The 18554-nt window shown below is 44.3% G+C and overlaps 2 protein-coding genes across 3 annotated transcripts in view; both read right to left on the bottom strand.

Annotated features, from left to right (window-relative positions):
* MARF1 (meiosis regulator and mRNA stability factor 1) overlaps window positions 1-18554 on the bottom strand; it is a 539974-nt gene that overhangs the window by 48582 nt on the left and 472838 nt on the right. The gene's annotated exons all lie outside the window — the stretch shown is intronic.
* The window catches only part of VPS35L (VPS35 endosomal protein sorting factor like), a 132955-nt gene that overhangs the window by 72988 nt on the left and 41413 nt on the right, over window positions 1-18554 (bottom strand). For both annotated transcript variants that reach the window (XM_060260928.1, XM_060260927.1), the window contains exons 11-14: window positions 9058-9105; window positions 7299-7392; window positions 6604-6681; window positions 4325-4447 (exon numbers count right to left, since the gene is read on the bottom strand). In XM_060260928.1, the coding sequence (XP_060116911.1) occupies window positions 4325-4447; window positions 6604-6681; window positions 7299-7392; window positions 9058-9105 (343 nt within the window). The remainder of the gene's footprint in view (window positions 1-4324; window positions 4448-6603; window positions 6682-7298; window positions 7393-9057; window positions 9106-18554) is intronic.

Here is an 18554-nt window from a genome sequence, read left to right as displayed (position 1 = left end):
AAGTTCCCTTGATTTATGCCAGAAAACAGGATGGGCTATAAAAACCTTGAATGAGGCATCATCACTTCTGGTTGCCAAGGATCTGCTTTTCCAGTCACTTCAGACTACTGAAATTATGTGGGGAACATTTGCATCCTGATCCTTGCAGGTTCTGTTACTCAGGCTTCATTCAGGAGGGGAGGTGGCAGCAGCAATGTGAATCAACCAACACATGCTCCCCCTCAAAAATGCTGATTTATTTAAAATGAAAATTTTATGCATTAGATTTTTTTAACACCTTTCCTCCAAGGACTTCTGGGTGGGCCCTCCTTCTGTTTATATTCCTATAAAAACCTCGGCCAAGAAAGAGATTGGCCTGCAGTCTTCCAGTGAGCTTCATGGCTGAGTGATGATTTGAACCTAGGTCTCAGCAATCACTGCCTGGCAATAATTACTCCTTACACACATGCAGCTCAGGGGCTGAACCAGGCCCCCGGAGGGCTCCTATCAGGCCCCTGAACAACTGGCTGTTATATGCTTCCTTCTCCCTCTCTCTTGCTTCCTTCTGCATCTCAGCTTGCTTTGCAAGGCTTGCTCAATTGCACAGGAGCTACAAAGCAAACCCTCAAATTTCTCCATTGGTTGAGGCTCCTCCCCCTCCTGGTCCCCTGGGGAAAGGAGGGAAAGAGCCAGAGCTTCCTTGGCCCAGTTCCCTGGATCCCATGGGAGAAATACAAAGAGCATCTTTAAGAACAACAAGTGCTAATGTTTTAAGCATATTTTATTTTAAAGTGTTGGGTTTTTAAAAATCTTTAGTAGTCTGCTCCCTTTAAAAAGTTTATGTCTCCCTTTAATCTTTTGTCTGCTCCCTTTAAAAAGTTTATGTCTCTGCTACCTGATCTTAAATAGGTACACACATGGTCCAGCACATGGCCCGACCCGGCCCGACAAGGTCTCATTTATGTCAGATCCGGCCTTCATGAGTTTGACACCCCTGCCTTACAATAATGAACTACTTTATGGTTCTTGAGATCCCCCACTCTGAACAACTACAGAGGTAAAGAGGAGTCTGGGAACAGTCGGGTTAACCCCTTCCCCCCCAGGAAATGTGTCTATGCTTGGTGGGAACAGTGGTAGTGGGCTAAAAGATATTGGTTGAGTGAGCACAGATGGACAGAGAATTGAACATCTCCAGTAGTGTTGGATAAACACAATACTGTTGCCTTCCATCTGTCCATTCTTCATTGCACCTGGCACAGGAGACATACAACTGGCTTGTTGAACATACTGTAACTAGATTCCCAGTTTATCTAAAACAGTCTGCTTTCTTTGTGTGTATTTGGGAGTTCTGAGAGTTTATCAGCAAAAAAGGATGACTTGTGCTTGTTTGATCTATCAGCTCCTTCAAGACTGCTGATAATTAAATCTGGAGATCTGCTCACATGAGCAAGCACTGTCTTGGATCTAACAGCAATTTCTGATGATGGAAAAGATTTTTTACTTCCCCCTTGATGTGTTTATCCAAATCCCCCCCCCCCCAATAAATGCTGCCTCTGGAATAACAGGGATCCTCAAGACCAGTGCAAAAGAGCCATCTGGGGCTGCAACAGGAAGTGGGGGTCAGCAAAAATGCACCCCCCCCCGAAACCTGTTAGATCTCAGTCACTGATCTGCAGAGCGGCAGGTCTCAATGCAGGGCAACCTCATCGTCCCCATTTACTAAAGAAGCAGGACAACAACACAGGCTTATTCTGAATTGGGTTGCTAGGTGGAGTCATGAGCAAATCTCCCTTTCTGCTAGGGAAACGTATATAATACAGTGAAGCTGCCGGTGAGCAAAATGCCTCCCCCCCGCAACACTACTGGAAACAGCCCTAAACTGTGCAACATTTTAAACAATGTATTTTGGTCACCAAGCCTGGGTTCTTTCTTGTGCCTTTTATTCATGGGATACTTTGGATTCCAGTTCAGGTGACTCTCACGTGAAAGCGTTTTTAATACCGGTGTTCAGGAAACCACAAAGGTGGACGATCATGAGTCTGGCTCCTTTGGCAGATTTAGGGCAGACAAGCAACTTGGATTTTTGTTAAAAATGCATTTGAACTCTGCAGATTTTCCATTCACTTTTATAGCCTAGACATTTTTTTTTTTTGCTTTGTTTTGCCATCAAGTCAAGCTGACTTCCGGTGACCCCTAGTGGGCTTGAAGGCAAGGGATGCTCAGAGGTGGTTTGTCATAGCCTGCCTCTGCATCACCACCCTGGTATTCCATGGCCAGCTCCCATCCAAATACTAGCCAGAGCCAACCCTCAGCTTACAAGATCAGGCCTGCCTTGGCTACCCAGGTCAAGGCCCCCTTATAATATTAACAAGCTGCCACTCATCTTATATTGAACATATGAAGCTGCCTTATACTGAATCAGACCCTCTTTGGTCCATCAAAGTCAGTATTGTCTACTCAGACTGGCAGTGGCTCTCCAGGGTCTCAAGCTAAGATTTTTCACACCTATTTGCCTGGATGCTTTTTAGTTGGAGATGCCGGGGATTGAACCTGGGACCTTCTGCTTACCAAGCAGATGCTCTACCACTGAGCCACCATCCCTTGGCTCTCCAGTGTCTCAAGCTGAGGTTTTTCACCACCTGGTTGCCTGGACCCTTTTTTAGTGGAGATGCCGGGGATTGAACCGGGGACCTTCTGCTTACCAAGCAGATGCTCTATCAATGAGCCACCATCCCTCCCCTAATTTGTATACCCCGCCAGTGGTATACCGAGTTCGTTACAAGGTGCTGGTTATCACCTTTAAAGCCTTATATGGCCGAGGACCTGCCTACCTGAGGGACCGTCTCTCCCCATATGAGCCCCAAAGAGCGCTGAGGTCAGCTAGAAAAAACCAGCTGAATATCCCTGGGCCAAGGAAGGCCAGATTGAAGGCCACCCGAGACCGGGCCTTCTCTATTGCTGCTCCACTGCTGTGGAATCAACTCCCAGAGGAGGTGCGGGCCCTACGATGCTTAGATCAATTCCGTAGGGCCTGTAAGACCCACCTCTTCAAAATAGCCTTCAACCAATGATAAACCGGGAAGTGCCATTGAAAATGCTTTTAACTACTAATTCTGCTGAAGATCTAACGCTTAGCACCATGTTGATATTGTTATTGTAATTTTAATAATTTGTAAATTGTTTTAACTGTGATTTTATAAGCAAATTGATGTATAATGTATTTTATGTTGTGAGCCGCCCTGAGCCTGCCCCGGCGGGGAGGGCGGGATAGAAATAAAAAGTTGTTGTTGTTATTATTATTATTATTATTATTATTATTTTTTGTTCACATGCAAACTTGCATCCAACTGCTTTGGAATAATAAATTCTTTTTTTAAAAAAACAAAACACACAACCTTTTTCAAAAAATGTTTTCTAAAAATTGCGTGTGCCTCCAATTTTCATTTTACATGTATTGATTTTTTCTAAAAAAAAAAAAAAAAAAAATTATAAACGGCCTTAGTAGCTATCTCAAAAAGAAAGGAAAAAAGAACACACTTCCCGTATGTTTAAGGCTGATTAGATGGTGGGCGGCTTTGATCACCAAACCACCTGGATCAAACCCTGCAAAATACAACGTTCAAGCACGGCGCCCAAATTATACTTGCTAATATCACTGTGTTAACACTGTATGTATTAAACGCTTTCTATTCCACCTTGAACACCAATACAAGGCAGCATACAACACTAACCCAAAATGGAAGACATGTGCATGAAAAACCAACAGTTTACTTCATTGTAACTAGAACTTCAGTACTTAACTCTCACAACCCCTTCAGACATAGGCCAGCTGATCTTAAATGCCAACCAGGCCCACCCAAACAAGACAACACTGGATTTGTGTCCTGCCCTCCACTCTGAGTCTCAAAGCAGTTCACAATCTCCTTCACCTTCCTCCCCCACAACAGACACCCTGTGAGGTAGGTGGGGCTGAGAAAGCTCTCCCAGAAGCTGCTCTTTCAAGGACAATTCCTGCAAGGGCTATGGCTGACCCAAGGCCATTCCAGCAGCTGCAAGTGGAGGAATGGGGAATCAAACCTCGTTCTCCCAGATAAGAGTCCACACACTTAACCACTACACCTAACTGGCTTAAGATGGCCTTGTGTTTTCTGCCCAGGAGTCCACACACTTAACCACAGATTAGAGTCCACACACTTAACCACTATACCTAACTGGCTTAAGATTCAGAGGACTTGAAATGATGCACAGATATTTGTCCAAAACCATGGGCAAATTCCAAGTTACCACCTTAGATCTCTGTTCCAGTTAAACATTAAAACTTGTCTGGAACCAAAGAGTTCTTTACCTCTGCAGCCCAATAAGAGATGCACTGTAGAATCCAATCTATTGCAGGAGAATAAAGAGTGAGGTATAATGGAATTTCTACACACTGCACCACCAGCTGATTCTGAACTGTGTCACTATGAATCTGTGGAAAACAAAGATAAATCATTGTGAAAAGTCTCTCAACTCCCAGGGGAAATAACAGGATACATTCCAAGTTAAAACACACAATACTGAACTCAAGGGAAATTTTGGACACTTGTTTCAAGCAATCAACCATTAATGAAAATAGTCATTCACTGTGTTTCTCAGTTAAGTAGATTTCCTCTGAACTGGATCAAAGAGCTCCGCTGTGCAGACAAATGTGAAAAATTCTGATTTTACTTAATATCTTGTTTATTTAAAGGCCCTATGGCAAAAACAGAACATATGAGGAGGAAAAAGAGTTGCAGCCCAGGATCAGTATCCTAAAAGTTCTAAAAGAGCTTGTGGATGTAATTTCTGAGCCTCTGACGGTTATTTTAGAGAATTTTTGGAGAATAGATGAGGTGCAAGAAGACTGGAGGCCAGCAAATCTTCAAGGGGAAAAAGGAGGATCTGGGTAACTACTGATCCATCAGTTTGGCATCTATACCTAGAACAGTTTTAGAACACATCATCAAACAGTCAGTCCTGGAATATTTAGAAAAGATGGCTGTGATTACTAAGAGCTAGGAAGGGTTCTGCAGACTAACCTGATCTCTTTTTTTGAGGAAGTTACTACCTTGTTGGATCAGGGGGATGCTGTAGACATTGTTTATCTTGATCTCAGTAAGGCTTTTTATAAGGTTCCACATATTATTCTTGTTTACAAATTGGTAAAATGTGGTTTGGATCCTAATACTGTTAAGTGGATCTATTGACAGATCCAGCTGACAGATCGCACCCAAAGACTGCTTGTGAATAGTTTCTCATCCTCTTGGAGAGGAGAGACAAGTAGAGTGCCTCAAGGATCTCTTCAGGGGCCTGTTTTGTTCAAGGTCTTTATAAATTATTTGGATGAAAGAGTAGATGGAATGCTTATTAAATTTGCAGATGATACTAAATTAGGAGGTGTTGCAAATACAGTAGAAGACAGAGTCAGGATATACAATGATCTTCTTGACAGGCTGGAAAACTGGGGTAAACAAATAAAATGAATGTCAATGGTGATAAATGTAAGGTTCTGCATTTAGGTAGGAAAAATCAAATGCATAGTTATAGGATGGGGGAGACAGCAGTATGTGTGAAAAATGATCTAGCAGGTCTTAGTGGACCTTACACTGAGGATGAGTCAGCAGTGTGATGCCATAGCTAAAAAGGCAAATGCAATTTTGGGCTGTATCAACAGAAATATAGTGTTCAGATCACGTGAAGTGATGGTCTCGCTTTACTCTACTCTGGTTCAACCTCACCTAGAGTATTGTGTTCTGTCTTAGGCACCACAATTTAAGAAGGATATAGACAAGTTGAAATATGTCCAGAGAAGGGCAATGAAGATGGTGAGGGGAGGCCAAGTCCTATGATGAAAGGTTGAAGGCGCTATGTTTAGCCTGGAGAGATTACTTGAGAGGTGGTATGAACACCATCTTCAAGTACTTGAAGGGCTGTCATATAGAGCAGGGGTGGCCAACGGTAGCTCTCCAGATGTTTTTTACCTACAACTCCCATCAGCCCCAGCCAGCATGGCCAATCTGATTATAAATGTCACTTTGTCAGACTGGGTCAGGTGTGCCATAAAAAAGTAATGCTAGTTACCAGAGATATAAACTGTACAAAGGACAGCAACTGGTAAGCTCTGGGTCATTGCATCCGCACTGCAAGGCCCCATGGGCTGGGAGAGGGGCGCAAAGGAAAACCCACGTGGGCAGACTGGAGACCCAGCGGTGCAGCACTGGGCTGATGCTCCCACACCACTCAACTACTGCAGATGAAGCTGTTCCACCATGCCGAAGCCACAAAGTGGCTCCGCCCACTTCCTCCCTAAACATTCTCTTGTTTCCTCCCTTGCTCCAGTTGCTCGTAAGCCACATTAGAGCCCTGGAGGGGCCAGTTCTAGCCCCGAGGCCTGATGTTTGACACCCCTGTTCTATGGTGTTCCAGATGACATCATCACAAGCACCATGTGATTCCAAGCTCAGGCTTGAGACAGCCCAGTTTACCTGGCAATTTATTCCTGTATGAGCAAAAAAACCTCAGCCTATATAAGCCTGGTTCAGAGGCAAGCACAGGAGTTCTTGCTCAGCACCATTTGAGTTACAGGGCTTAGAAGCTACCACTTACTTGCTTAAAGGTGAGAAGGAAATCAAAGAAGTTCTTGTTCAGGCTTTCTTTCAGTTGGGGAGCCACTTCCATCCCAACCTGCATTCAAAAAAAAAGAACATAAGAGAAGCCATGTTGGATCAGGGCCAATGGTCCATCCAGTCTAACACTCTGTGTCACATAAGAACATAACAGAAGCCATGTTGGATCAGGCCAATGGCCCATCCAGTCCATCACTCTGTGTCACATAAGAACATAAGAGAAGCCATGTTGGATCAGGCCAATGGCCCATCGAGTACAACACTCTGTATCACAGTGGCCAAAATATATATATATATATATATATATATGCACACACACACACACACTGTGGCTAATAGCCGCTGATGGACCTCTGCTCCATATTTTTATCCAATCCCCTCTTGAAGCTGGCTATGCTTGTAGCCGCCGCCACCTCCTGTGGCAGTGAATTCCACATGTTAATCATTCCACATGTTAATCAGCTCAACTCTGCCCTCCCATGCCATGGTCTCATTCCATTGAGGCTGCTGGTTACAAAGAGAACCCTCTTAGGAGTGCCGAAAACAGAACACCTCGTATCCAATTTGTTGTATCCTAGTTCTTTCATGTTCTGGAAATTCATCTGCTGCTAATCTTTATTTTTTCTTTCAGGTGGAACCAATAAATCCATTGTTAAAAGAGTAATGAAATCCTACCCTGCAGAGATATGCTCTAGCATAGACTGCAACTAGAGGATCTCCAATTCCTCGGATCATGGAGGTTAGGCGCGGGAGACTTTCTGAAATCCCTCTGCGTGAAAAAAAAAAGATCATTTGAGATGGCAGATTCTGGGACTTCGAACTCACCTACTGTTCTGCTTAGCCAGCTCTGGGTTGCACTAAGCACTGGGCAGAGGGCCTCACCCCATACTATTTCTCAGTGTCACCCCCATGCCGCTTCTGTCCCCAAAAGAGAAAAAAAGCAGGCAAACAAAATGACAATTTGCGATCAGATCTCTGGATATGCAGTTTAACCTGAAAGAGCAGCCCAATGTATGTCATTTCAGTTAGGGAAACAGTGCTGGGAGAAACTTTTATGTTTAATGTAGAAAACCTTCTCCATTATTGCCATAATCCAAACGCTACCTTTTCCAGGATACTTTTAAAACTAAACTAGACACTGAGGAAGCCAGAAGCCTCCTGTATCAGTAGCTTATGTCTAAAGGTAAAGGTATTCCCCTGTGCAAGCACCAGTCGTATCCGACTCTGGGGTGACATTGCATCACGACGTTTTCATGGCAGACTTTTTACAGGGTGGTTTGCCATTGCCTTCCCCAGTCATCTACACTTCCCCCCCCAGCAAGCTGGGGACTCATTTTACTGACCTTAGAAGGATGGAAGGCTGAATCAACCTTGAACTGGCTACCTGAACCCAGCTTCTGCCGGGATCAAACTCAGGTCGTGAGCAGAGAGCTCAGATTGCAGTACTGCAGCTTTACCACTCTGCACCATAGGGCAAAGACAAACACATAGACTGCAGGGTTTATTAGCCAAACGTAACTATTTTGTTTGGTAACAATCACCTGATATGTCTTGACTTGTTTGCTTCTTTAAATTACCGATGTACTTACACAACTTATTTATCTGGTCATCAGGAACAGTCTCATTTTGCCAGGGAAAAGGAAAGACCTCTTGGAGGTTTCTGCATTGTCACCAACAGAGTGCAGCCCACAATTTCAGCAGGAATCCAGAGAAGCAATGCTGCATATTTCAGTACCCGAGGTGAAACTGACCTTGTTTTCTCTAACAGGGTGCACCCCAAAACACTTCTGGGATCCTGCCCATCACTTTTTACCCTTTCCCTACATTTTTAACTCACAATTCATGGCATGAAATCAAGTCACTGAGTGAAATCCAAAACTAGACTGTCAAGCATGCGGTTTTAATGACGAGTCAGGTTTGATACAAAACTACATTTATTGATAGACCGATACTTTCAGTGCAACAGATTCTTGAGAGTGATGCTAAAGATACATTGATACAATACTTTTAAGGCTTACTTCAAAAGGATTCCAAAAGGTGGGGGCGAGGGATGTGCTCTCACACATAATATCATAAATGTCTACATTCTCATGGCGTTATCAGGACTCCGTCCTTGCTTTCCCCAGATGTGCCACACTCCCTAACAGGAATGTATGGGAAGGTGCTGATTACTCTTTCTTAAGTTAGTTTAGTTTCCCTCTACTTCTGCTTTGTAAGCGATGAAGTAAGAAGGGGAAGAGGGGAAAGAATAACAGAGTTAACAGACCTTGGTCCTCCATGATATTTCACAGGCCAGCTTTATGGAGGACCCTAAAACAATCAATTACCAATGGAATTCTACCATGCTTGACATAGAGAAATCCCCAAACGGAGTTGATGTCTAAATTTCTCTATGCACCACAGTTCTACCACCTGAAATTGATGCAGTACTTACGTTTTGTAAAGAAACCTGTTGCACTTCAGTATTGCTGCTTCCACATAGCTGTGACAAGAGTTAAAGGGCAAAAAAAAAACCTTTGCCAGAAAAGGAAGAAGAAGAAGATATTGGATTTATATCCCGTCCTCCACTCCAAAGAGTCTCAAAGCGGCTCACTACCTTCCTCCCCCACAACAGACACCCTGTGAGGTGGGTGGGGCTGAGAGGGCTCTCCCAGCAGCTGCCCTTTCAAGGACAACCTCTGCCAGAGCTATGGCTGACCCAAGGCCATTCCAGCAGGTGCAAGTGGAGGAGTGGAGAATCAAACCCGGTTTTCCCAGATAAGAGTCTGCACACTTAACGACTACACCAAACTGGCTCTCCAGCAAAACATCCCTCGATTATTAAACTCATTTATCCAGGTTACAGAGAGAGTCATGGCTACCACAAGCCCCCCAAAACATACTGCATCCAGCTGGAAGATCCCCCTTCCAACTACTATGGTTGGGGCCATGACGGTGGGCAGGACTTTTTTTTTTTAGAAAAAGCCCAGCAGGTACTCATTTGCATATTAGGCCATACCCCTTGAACCTAAGCTAGCCGGAACTCTGTTCCTGTGCATTCCTGCTTAAAAAAATGCCCTGATGGTAGGACACCACGCAGCTTGGTACCTGCTGTCTTGCCTGAATCCAGCTCACCTAAGAAAACCCATCTATTCCTATTTTAATCTGTCCTTAATTCTTATTTATTTAGCTAAAACACTTTTAAGCCACCTTTCTAGCTGATTAGGGTCCCCAAGGTGGTGAATATAAAAAAACCTTAAAAACATCTGAACAATTGAAACTATATTTTAAATTATAAAATAATTAAACACAAAAACAAACAACATCAGAGCCAGGCAAGGGGGCCAGTAAATATTTCTTACAGCTGAAGATGTGTACATGGCTCTCCTCTGTTTTATCTTCACAACCATCTTGCAAGGTAGGTTGGACTTAGACTAGGGGCGTTTTCGCACTGACCTTCAAGTGGTGCGACCACCCTCCTCACGCCGGCGGATCTGCAGGGATTTCGCACCAGAAGCGCCGGCGCACCCAAAAGAGCCGGCGACTTCCGTCGCGAAACCAGCTCAAACGGAAACCGCCAAGAAGCAGGAAAACGTTTGAGCTGGTTTCGCGACGGAAGTCGCCGGCTCTTTTGGGTGCGCCGGCGCTTCTGGTGCGAAATCCCTGCAGATCCGCCGGCTTGAGGAGGGTGGTCGCACCACTTGAAGGTGAGTGCGAAAACGCCCTAAGACAGTCAGTGAATGGCTGAGAAGGGCTTCAAACCTGGATTCCTCTGGTGGCATTCTAAAATTCCATCCACTCTATCACACCAGGTCTTCAGAATCCCCTACCCTCAGAGAATTTGTACTGAATTTTAATGCCATTTGAATTAGTGTTTTTCTTTAAATTCTCTTGAACGGTGTGTGGCCTAAAAAGCCAGATTTTTTTTTTTAAAAAAATGTAATAGTAGTATAGAATTCTGTGAGGAAAAGCCCCCTACTTTTCATGCATGTGGACATCGTGATCGCCAGTGTGGTTGCCAGGGTGCCTGGAGATTTGACTCTCACACATCTGCTCTAAGAAGTGGACTTTGCTTACACTTTATAATACCATAAGCCTCAGCTTTGCATTCTACATCTCTGAAGGGTGTGAGCCAGAAATACAGACATGCTCCAGCTGCTCCTTGTGCGCCCAGTCTTGGCCACTGCAGTGGAAGAAGCCATCATGTTTCCAGCCTGGCTCCATGGACCTAGAGCTAACAACAGCAGAATCCAGCTTGCTTTCCTGACCCAAGCTTACCCTGCCAGGCTGAACTCATTCCTTCTTAGTGGGAAAGTCACACGTACACACCCTGAGCCTGCAAGCAACCCATCTGTTTTAAGAATGGATTAATAGCTCAACTGTTGATCCTAATTGCTCAGCAATACCAGAACAATTACTCTTGCCCAGCAGAAGATGAGAAAAGAGGAAGGACATCTCCTGTCTTCATCAAGTCTTTTGTCTACACCGGGTGGTACCTAGGCCATGTATTTTATTCCCTATTGTCACCCTCCTAGTTAATCCCATTTAAACTTAAGTACCCAGCCATTCCCATTCTCACTCCAGCCTAAGTACCCTGGGGCCAACCCAGGCAATATTGCAGCTTGGAAATTTCCAGGTCCACTGGACTAAGGTGAAGTTCATTGGCCAAAGCAGGCATCCAATTAGGTGTCAGTAAGGAATGTCCAGCCCTCTTGAACCTCCCATCTCTCCTCCCTTGGACCTCCCAGTCCCAAGGGTCTGAGGAAGCCTATTTAACCTCTGACCCAACTCCACTCATGTGTGCTTCTATTCAGCAACCCACCTTCCGCTGTCTAGATCCATCCCCAATTCTGGCCACAGTTTTGGGTCCATTTCCCCTGTCCTCTCATGTCGCCATTGGAACCTTCCTGGAAGAACTACGATGGTAAATATCGCCCTGTATGTCTACCCTGATATGTGTCCCTATCAATCTATCTATTTTTCCTAGACCTGTATGAATGTGCGATTGATTTTGTACTTTGTGTGAAAGAACTACTATTCTAAATAAATTACAATTGGTTTTTACTAAATTAGAGTCTCTTATTGAGCATTGACTCTCTGAACGGTTGAGCCTGGTATACAATTGATAACAAAGATTCCTTTTTGGGGCTAACTGTCTCTCAATCTAATTCCCCAATCTCATTTTGAGAGCAGTTTCCCTAACAGAAACTGGTGGAGAAAGCGTTGGCATTATCCTGTTTGTAGGAACACACGCGAGTCGACACGCGTGTCTTCATACAGACAGACGTAGGGTTGCACCGTTCAAACAGTCTTGCTAGGGAGGCTATTGCGTGAGCGATTGAGTGAATGAGTTCTGTGTGAACGGCTCTAGCGAGCATCTCTATATAATTGTGGGTTGGGCTACTCCCATTTCTATCATTCAGCGTTGGACTTCTCAGCCGCCCCGAGGAGGCCAGACACCTCGCAAGAGGACTGAGCCCGATCGAATGCAAGGGGGAAGTCCCGTGAAGCCTGGCCGCCGTCCCGAGGCCTTTCTAAACGCGTCTATCGTGGGAGGGAATGTCAGGACAGGCTAGGATTGTTTAAGACCTGGAAAGAGCGCCCTTCCCTTCTCCCTTTTCTTTAGAGCTTAGTGCACACATGCACACACACTACATACACACTCAGACACTTGCACACACACACCCAAGTCCTTACACGAGTCTAGGCCAAGGCTAGTCTAAGGCACCCGACAGTCAGGAGGGCAGGCGGGTCGTAGGACCGCTGCAATCTGACTGCTGGGCAACTTTTTATTTTGTTTGCCCGAAGACGCGATCGTTGGGTCGGCTCGTGGCTCCCTTTTCTGCCCGAAGACGCGACCGTTGGGTCGGCTCGTGGCTCCCTTCTGCCCGAAGACGCGACCGTTGGGTCGGCTCGTGGCTCCCTTCTGCCCGAAGACGCGACCGTTGGGTCGGCTCGTGGCTCCCTTCTGCCCGAAGACGCGACCGTTGGGTCGGCTCGTGGCTCCCTTCTGCCCGAAGACGCGACCGTTGGGTCGGCTCGTGGCTCCCTTTTGCCCGAAGACGCGACCGTTGGGTCGGCTCGTGGCTCCCTTTTGCCCGAAGACGCGACCGTTGGGTCGGCTCGTGGCTCCCTTTTGCCCGAAGACGCGATCGTTGGGTCGGCTCGTGGCTCCCTTTTCTGGCCGAGACGCAATCATAGGATTGGCTCGCTGTCCCCTAAACCCAAGCCGAAGCGCAATCAGAGATTGGCAGTAGGCAAAACAAAAAGGGAACTTAAGAAACCAACCCAAGTGTTAAAATAGCACATAGGAGCCAGAAAGCATCTGGAAATATGCTGCTAGTTCTTTCACTTGGCTGTGCCTTTAAGAGAATTTACTGGAAGGAGCAAGAAGCTCTCCTTTAGGGTTAAAAAAAAAATTTGTCTCGGGTCTGAGGAGATAGGCAATCTTCCCAGCCGAAAAATTTCCCTTTTGCTTAGGGCCAACAGAGGAAAAGCTCAGGCTCTGAGACTTTTAAAACTTTTGATTTGTTTGGAGGCAGAGGCTAGAGAAAAGCCCCTCCTGAGGAGCTCAACAATGTGTGCAAGGCCATAAGCCCATGCCACAAACATTTGTTAGTGTTGCAGAGAACTAAGGAAGGTCCTGCAACTCCCTCCTTTACTTGTGAGGCACACAGAGGTGTCCTGCAAGTTCTTTGCTCCCCAATAAGCAGGAAAAGTGCCAGGGAAGGCTCCTGCATCAGTTAATTTTGGTGGCCTGTGGTTAGGCACCTAACAGTGCAGGAAAACCAGCCCTGCAAGTAAAGTTAGGACTTTGAGAGGAACTAAAGTGTAAGCTATGGCATTGGCCAAGAAAGAACAGGAGCTTCCCAAGCTAGAGAAGTGGCTTGTGAAGAAGGGAGACAACCCTTGGAAAGCAGGAGTTTTTAAGAACCCTGACCCCCTCCAATTCTTTCGAGACACGTTTGAGGACCAATGTGCTCAGAAAAAGATCAAGCCAGGAAAAAGAGATCTTTTCGCATCATGGGGTCTGTTCCTAGCCTTGCAGGAAAGCTCCAATGTGAACAGACAGCTTAGGGAACAAGTTAAGAAACAAGAGCAACAGTTAGAATTAAAGGAACAAGAACTAGAACAAACTCTTAAAAGCCATGCATCAGTGCTGAAGCAGGAGTTTCAAAGCCATGTGGCAGAGAAGGAACTCATGCTCCAGGCCTATGCAGCAGAGAAAGAGCAGATTCTCATGAGTCATGAGGCCAAAGTAAAGCAAATGCTGGAAACTCATGAGGAAGAAAGGACAAGATTGAGAGAAGAACAGCAAAAACAGGTATCCTCTGAGCTTAGAAAGACAGAAGCTAGGTTAAAAACTTATGAGAAGGAGGTAGAAAGGTTCAGGGCTGAGAGATATGAGTACCTAATAGACAAACAAAATTTAACCCACTCTCTCCATGAGGCCAAATGGAGACTGGAGAATGCTTTAAAGCATGCCCAAGAATCTGAGAAGAAGGCTGCTGTTTTAGAAACACAGCTCACTCAAGCACAATTAAATAGAAAAGGCCAGTACCCTGTTTACTGGAATCAGGAACAGGACGGGCATGGAAAAGAAAGCCAGAACTGGAAGTTCCTAAACAATGGCCTTGGTTCCAGCTCTTCTTGCCATCCCCAGCTTGCCCCAAAGGTTCCCCTTCACAAGCAGGCTTATGCTCCTAGGCAGACACAGTCAGCCTCTGGGCAACCCTGGCCTCAGCGGACTCCTCGAGACAAAGTCAGAATGGCAGCTTGGTCCCAGCTTAGAGCCACTGGAGCAGACATGAGGCAGTTTGATAAGCAGCCCACACATATGTTACTTGCTGCCCTTTCAGAAGCCATGAAGCCACCAGGGCACATGGCTCCCAATGCCACAGGGTTTGCAGAAAATGGAGGTAGCTTCCCCAAAGCTACTGCTTTGGAAAATTTTCCTAATAAGGAAAGGGTAGGGAAACTTACAAATCCTACTCATGAAAAGGATTTAGAAATCCAAAAGCTTGCTGAGAAAAATCAGGAACTTCAGCAAAGGTTAGAAGCTAGGAAAGAAAAGGAAACTGCCAGTCTCCTTCAAAATGTTCTGGAGTCTTGCAGGGCCACAGAGAGGAGACTAGAAATTCTGGAAGTGCAGGATAAAAGGAAATATGGCGGGGCAAACCCAGCTGTGCAGCCCCAGACTTCTTTCCCCCATGAAAATGAGAGAACAGTCCCTGTTTCAGTTCTCTTACCCCAGAATCATGAAGGAAATGTGGTCTCTGAGCCTATGCAGAGTTCCACAATCATGGCACAAGGTATTCATTTTAGCAAGGACTTGCTCCAGACACTCCTACATGAGCAAGTCTCAGCCCTTTACGCTAGAAATTTACTGTCTTTAGCTCATCCCATTTGGGGAATTTGAAAGCCAGAATTCTGTGGAACTCAGAGAATGGTAATCCCACATGGGCAGGCAAGGTTCCTTTGTCTCTGAACCTCCCCCCACCCAAAGGAAAATCTAACTCCTAGACTTGAATGTCTCTTAAAACAGAGAGATCTGGCCTTATTTAGGTTTAAAGGTAACAAGGGCACCCTTTCCCTTGACTAAATAAGAAAACATACAAGCAATGACTTGGACTACAATTAGACCAGGCCATTTCTCCAGGTGAGGCCTGGAGATCTCCTGGAATCCCAGCAAGGGTTCCAGCCTGCAGAGTTAGTTTTCTCTGCAGGGTAATGGGAGCTTGATGTAGTATGTATTTAGTTTAACCCTTTAAAGATGCCAGCATCAAGTACCTGAGAAAGAGAGACTGAACTAGTTTTGTTAATTCAAAGCTTTCAGAGCAAGATGTAAGAAACTGTTTTAACTTTCAAATTGGCTGGAAGAAAATCTGTCAAACTCCCAAGTTCATCTTTCTCTCTCTCGCTTATAAAGTCAGAAAATAGTTATTGCCTCAGTTCTATGAATTTAAATGGTATAGCCTCTGAGCTTGTACAGAGTGCCTGCAGATTGGCCCAAATAGAGCTGGCTAAAGTATTGCAAATGCTTAGCACTCTTGCTATCAGGAAGAAATGCTAATTGTTCTCCCTCTTGCTCAATGGAAATCTGTAGCAGTAAAGATTTGATAAGCAACTAAGGCAAAGGAATAGAATTTTAAATGCATTGCCCTGAGAAATTAAATTTTTGTTTATCTCAGGTCTCCTTAAGGTACAAGCAACTCAGTGTCTTTGAGAGAAAGCCTCATTTTCTTATAGACCTATAACTAGCCAGTGGCAAGAGGAACCACAGTTTTTGTTTGCCACCATTCTTGTAAAGAACTTTTGTCCCAGTATCTTCCAGTGGATGGCTGGCTAGGGAAGTTTCTTTTGCAGAGCCTCAGAAGAGATCAAATTCAGTGTTTGTAATATAAGAGGTGTTGCCTCTCCTTCTCAAAGGTCACAGCAACACAAGACAGCTAACCTCAAATGGGCAAGTCTGTCATTTAAATTTGAACGTACAGAAAGTAGAACCTCTAGCTGCAGGAGCAGCAACAACTAATGTAGTATTGATTGGCAAATCTCATGCAGACCCTCTTGAAATAAACTCAGCCAAATTCAGCTTGAGTTAAAGAAACTGGAAAGAGTTACAATTTTGAGTCACACCCAGGCAGAAAGCTCAATATTCTCCTCCTCCACCTTTCTTTGTAAAAACTTATCAGGGTCAGATAAGAGTACTGGCCAAATCCATTGTGTCTGTTTTAGCCTTTTGTTAAAGCTAAGCATTCACTATGCAAGAGGGAAGGAATTTTGGTTTGTCTGTTCAAACCTTCCCCTCCTTTCCCATCTAGGGGGGGGGGAGGGTGGAAATACAGTTGAGGTATTTTTGTGCTATTTTGAATTCTCATCTTCTGATTTTGGGTCTAAAAAGATATAATTTCAAAAGTTTTTCATTACCAAACTTTTTTTTATATTGCAGTCTCTCACAGAGACAGCCTCTTCCCAGCCAGAGAATACCTGGGTGGAAGATGTGCATACTACTGTGTTTTTTGTAAGGCTGCCTGTCTCCAGGTGGGACCTGGAGGTCTCTCCCAAAATCATAGCCTTTCCCCCAGTACATTGAGGCTAGTGCCTCTGGAGGAAAAGAGTGTCCAAGGACATGGACTGCATGCCTTGTGATCTCCAAATTTGACCCAAATTTCTAGAAATCTCCAGCCTGGAGCTGGCATCCCAAAGCTCTGCTTACAGCCAATCGTTCTCTGCTAGAGAAAATCCTCTGCCTGTAAACTGCCCTAATACTAGGAGTTCTCCTAGATTAGAAGCTTTCTTTCTGTTATTTTTGCTGTACCTTTTAGGTCTTAAAATATTTTTTTTTCTAGTGACTGGTACCAATCTCTCCTATACTTAGATTTTGTAGCCTTAATTTTAAGGGAAACACTTTTAGGAAATTGCTCCTCAAAGTCTATTGGGCATTCCCAGTGCTTTGTAGTAAAAGGAAAGTGCTTTGCAATCTATGGGCCCTTTGCTGGGCATTAGAGCTAAGAAAATTTTATCTCACAAATTTTGGTTCCTACAAGAAGTATAGGACATCTGTACACTTCCTTGGGGTAAAATTACCCTCTCCCTGTGCTTTTTCTCTCTTAAGACTCAAGAACTAATACTCTTGTTTTGGCAGAATTCCTGAAAGTTCTTGGTCTCCATTAGAAATCTGGATTCCTCAAATGTGCTTCAACTATTGGTATCTTCATTTGCTCTCTGAATGTCATTTATAGCTATGTTCCATCTATGATCAATCTTCCCTTTTAGCTATTTGGTGAATCTTGAGTTTTAACTCTAGTTTAATCCAGTCTGCCTGTGGAAAAAGGTATCCGCATGTTCTTAAAAGGCCCCACCTTGTGGGCCCAATATCTTTGTTTGGTCTTAAGCAATATAATGACCACTGAATGGTTCTGCCTCCACCTATATCTTGTTAGAACTAGACTTTTTCTGAGGGAAGACCCTTTTCTATTTTCCATGTTCTCAAGGAAATGAGCAATAACCTGTTAGATTCTTAATGTAGATTCCTCAGGGTTCATTTCTGATCATGATTTTCTTCTTGCTACTAAATGTCCTTTTGTGTTATTTTTGCATCTATAACCAGTTGGCTGAGCCTATCAAGGCTCTCCAAATTAAATCTTGTTGTATTATGCTCAAATTTTGGTCTACTTGGTATTTCTGACAGCATGTTGCCTTCCAGCAACACATTCTTTGTACTCTGTGTATGCACAGAGGAAAATCATTCTCTGGCACAAGCCTTAAACCTGGAGCATTGTGCCATCATCCTAGTTTTGCCTTTTACTCCATAAAAGGTTTCTTCCTCAAGGGATATGCTTTCGTGCTTCAAGTCTTTCTTTTGACTTGTCCTTGCAACAACTAAGCATTTTTCTCGTGGTACTACAGATGCCTTGCCCATCTTTTCTCTTTTTATGAATTGTTTAATGTGTTTGTCAAGGTGAATTAACCATAATTTGATTTCTAGGATGTTGTAACTGTTTTGTTAAGTTTGCTCATCTTTTCTTTCAATATAGATGTGCAGGGAATCTGGACCTGCAAATCAAGTCTAATGCATGCTCAGTAGTTCTTATTGTTGATAGTCCTGTTAAGAATTGTTTTATGTATGTATAACCATTATGTTGCTTTTCAGAATTCTTGTTTTGTTAAGTTTTTGTTGAAATCTATGCTCACATGTGAGATCCCCATGCCAAGAAGTTTGGCTGAACTAGCCCAGAGAAAAACTGGATTTAGTGGGACCTGATCAGCTCACTAATGTCCAGGTTTTTAATTTCTCTGCTCTAGCTCACCTGCCATTTTGGGTATGATCCCTCTCATATAAAGCTAGCTAGCATTGTTCTATTGAGGCCTCAGTTTTTGTTTTTGAAGTTTTTATATTGTTTTGACAATTTATTATATTCCAAAGCTATAGCAAAGGTTTTCTTTTGTCTC

The sequence above is a fragment of the Heteronotia binoei genome, chromosome 20 (genome assembly GCF_032191835.1).
Source record: "Heteronotia binoei isolate CCM8104 ecotype False Entrance Well chromosome 20, APGP_CSIRO_Hbin_v1, whole genome shotgun sequence".
Classification (NCBI taxonomy): domain Eukaryota; kingdom Metazoa; phylum Chordata; class Lepidosauria; order Squamata; family Gekkonidae; genus Heteronotia; species Heteronotia binoei.
The sequence above is the reverse complement of the archived record's forward strand: the minus strand, read 5'-3'. Positions and strand labels throughout refer to the sequence as shown.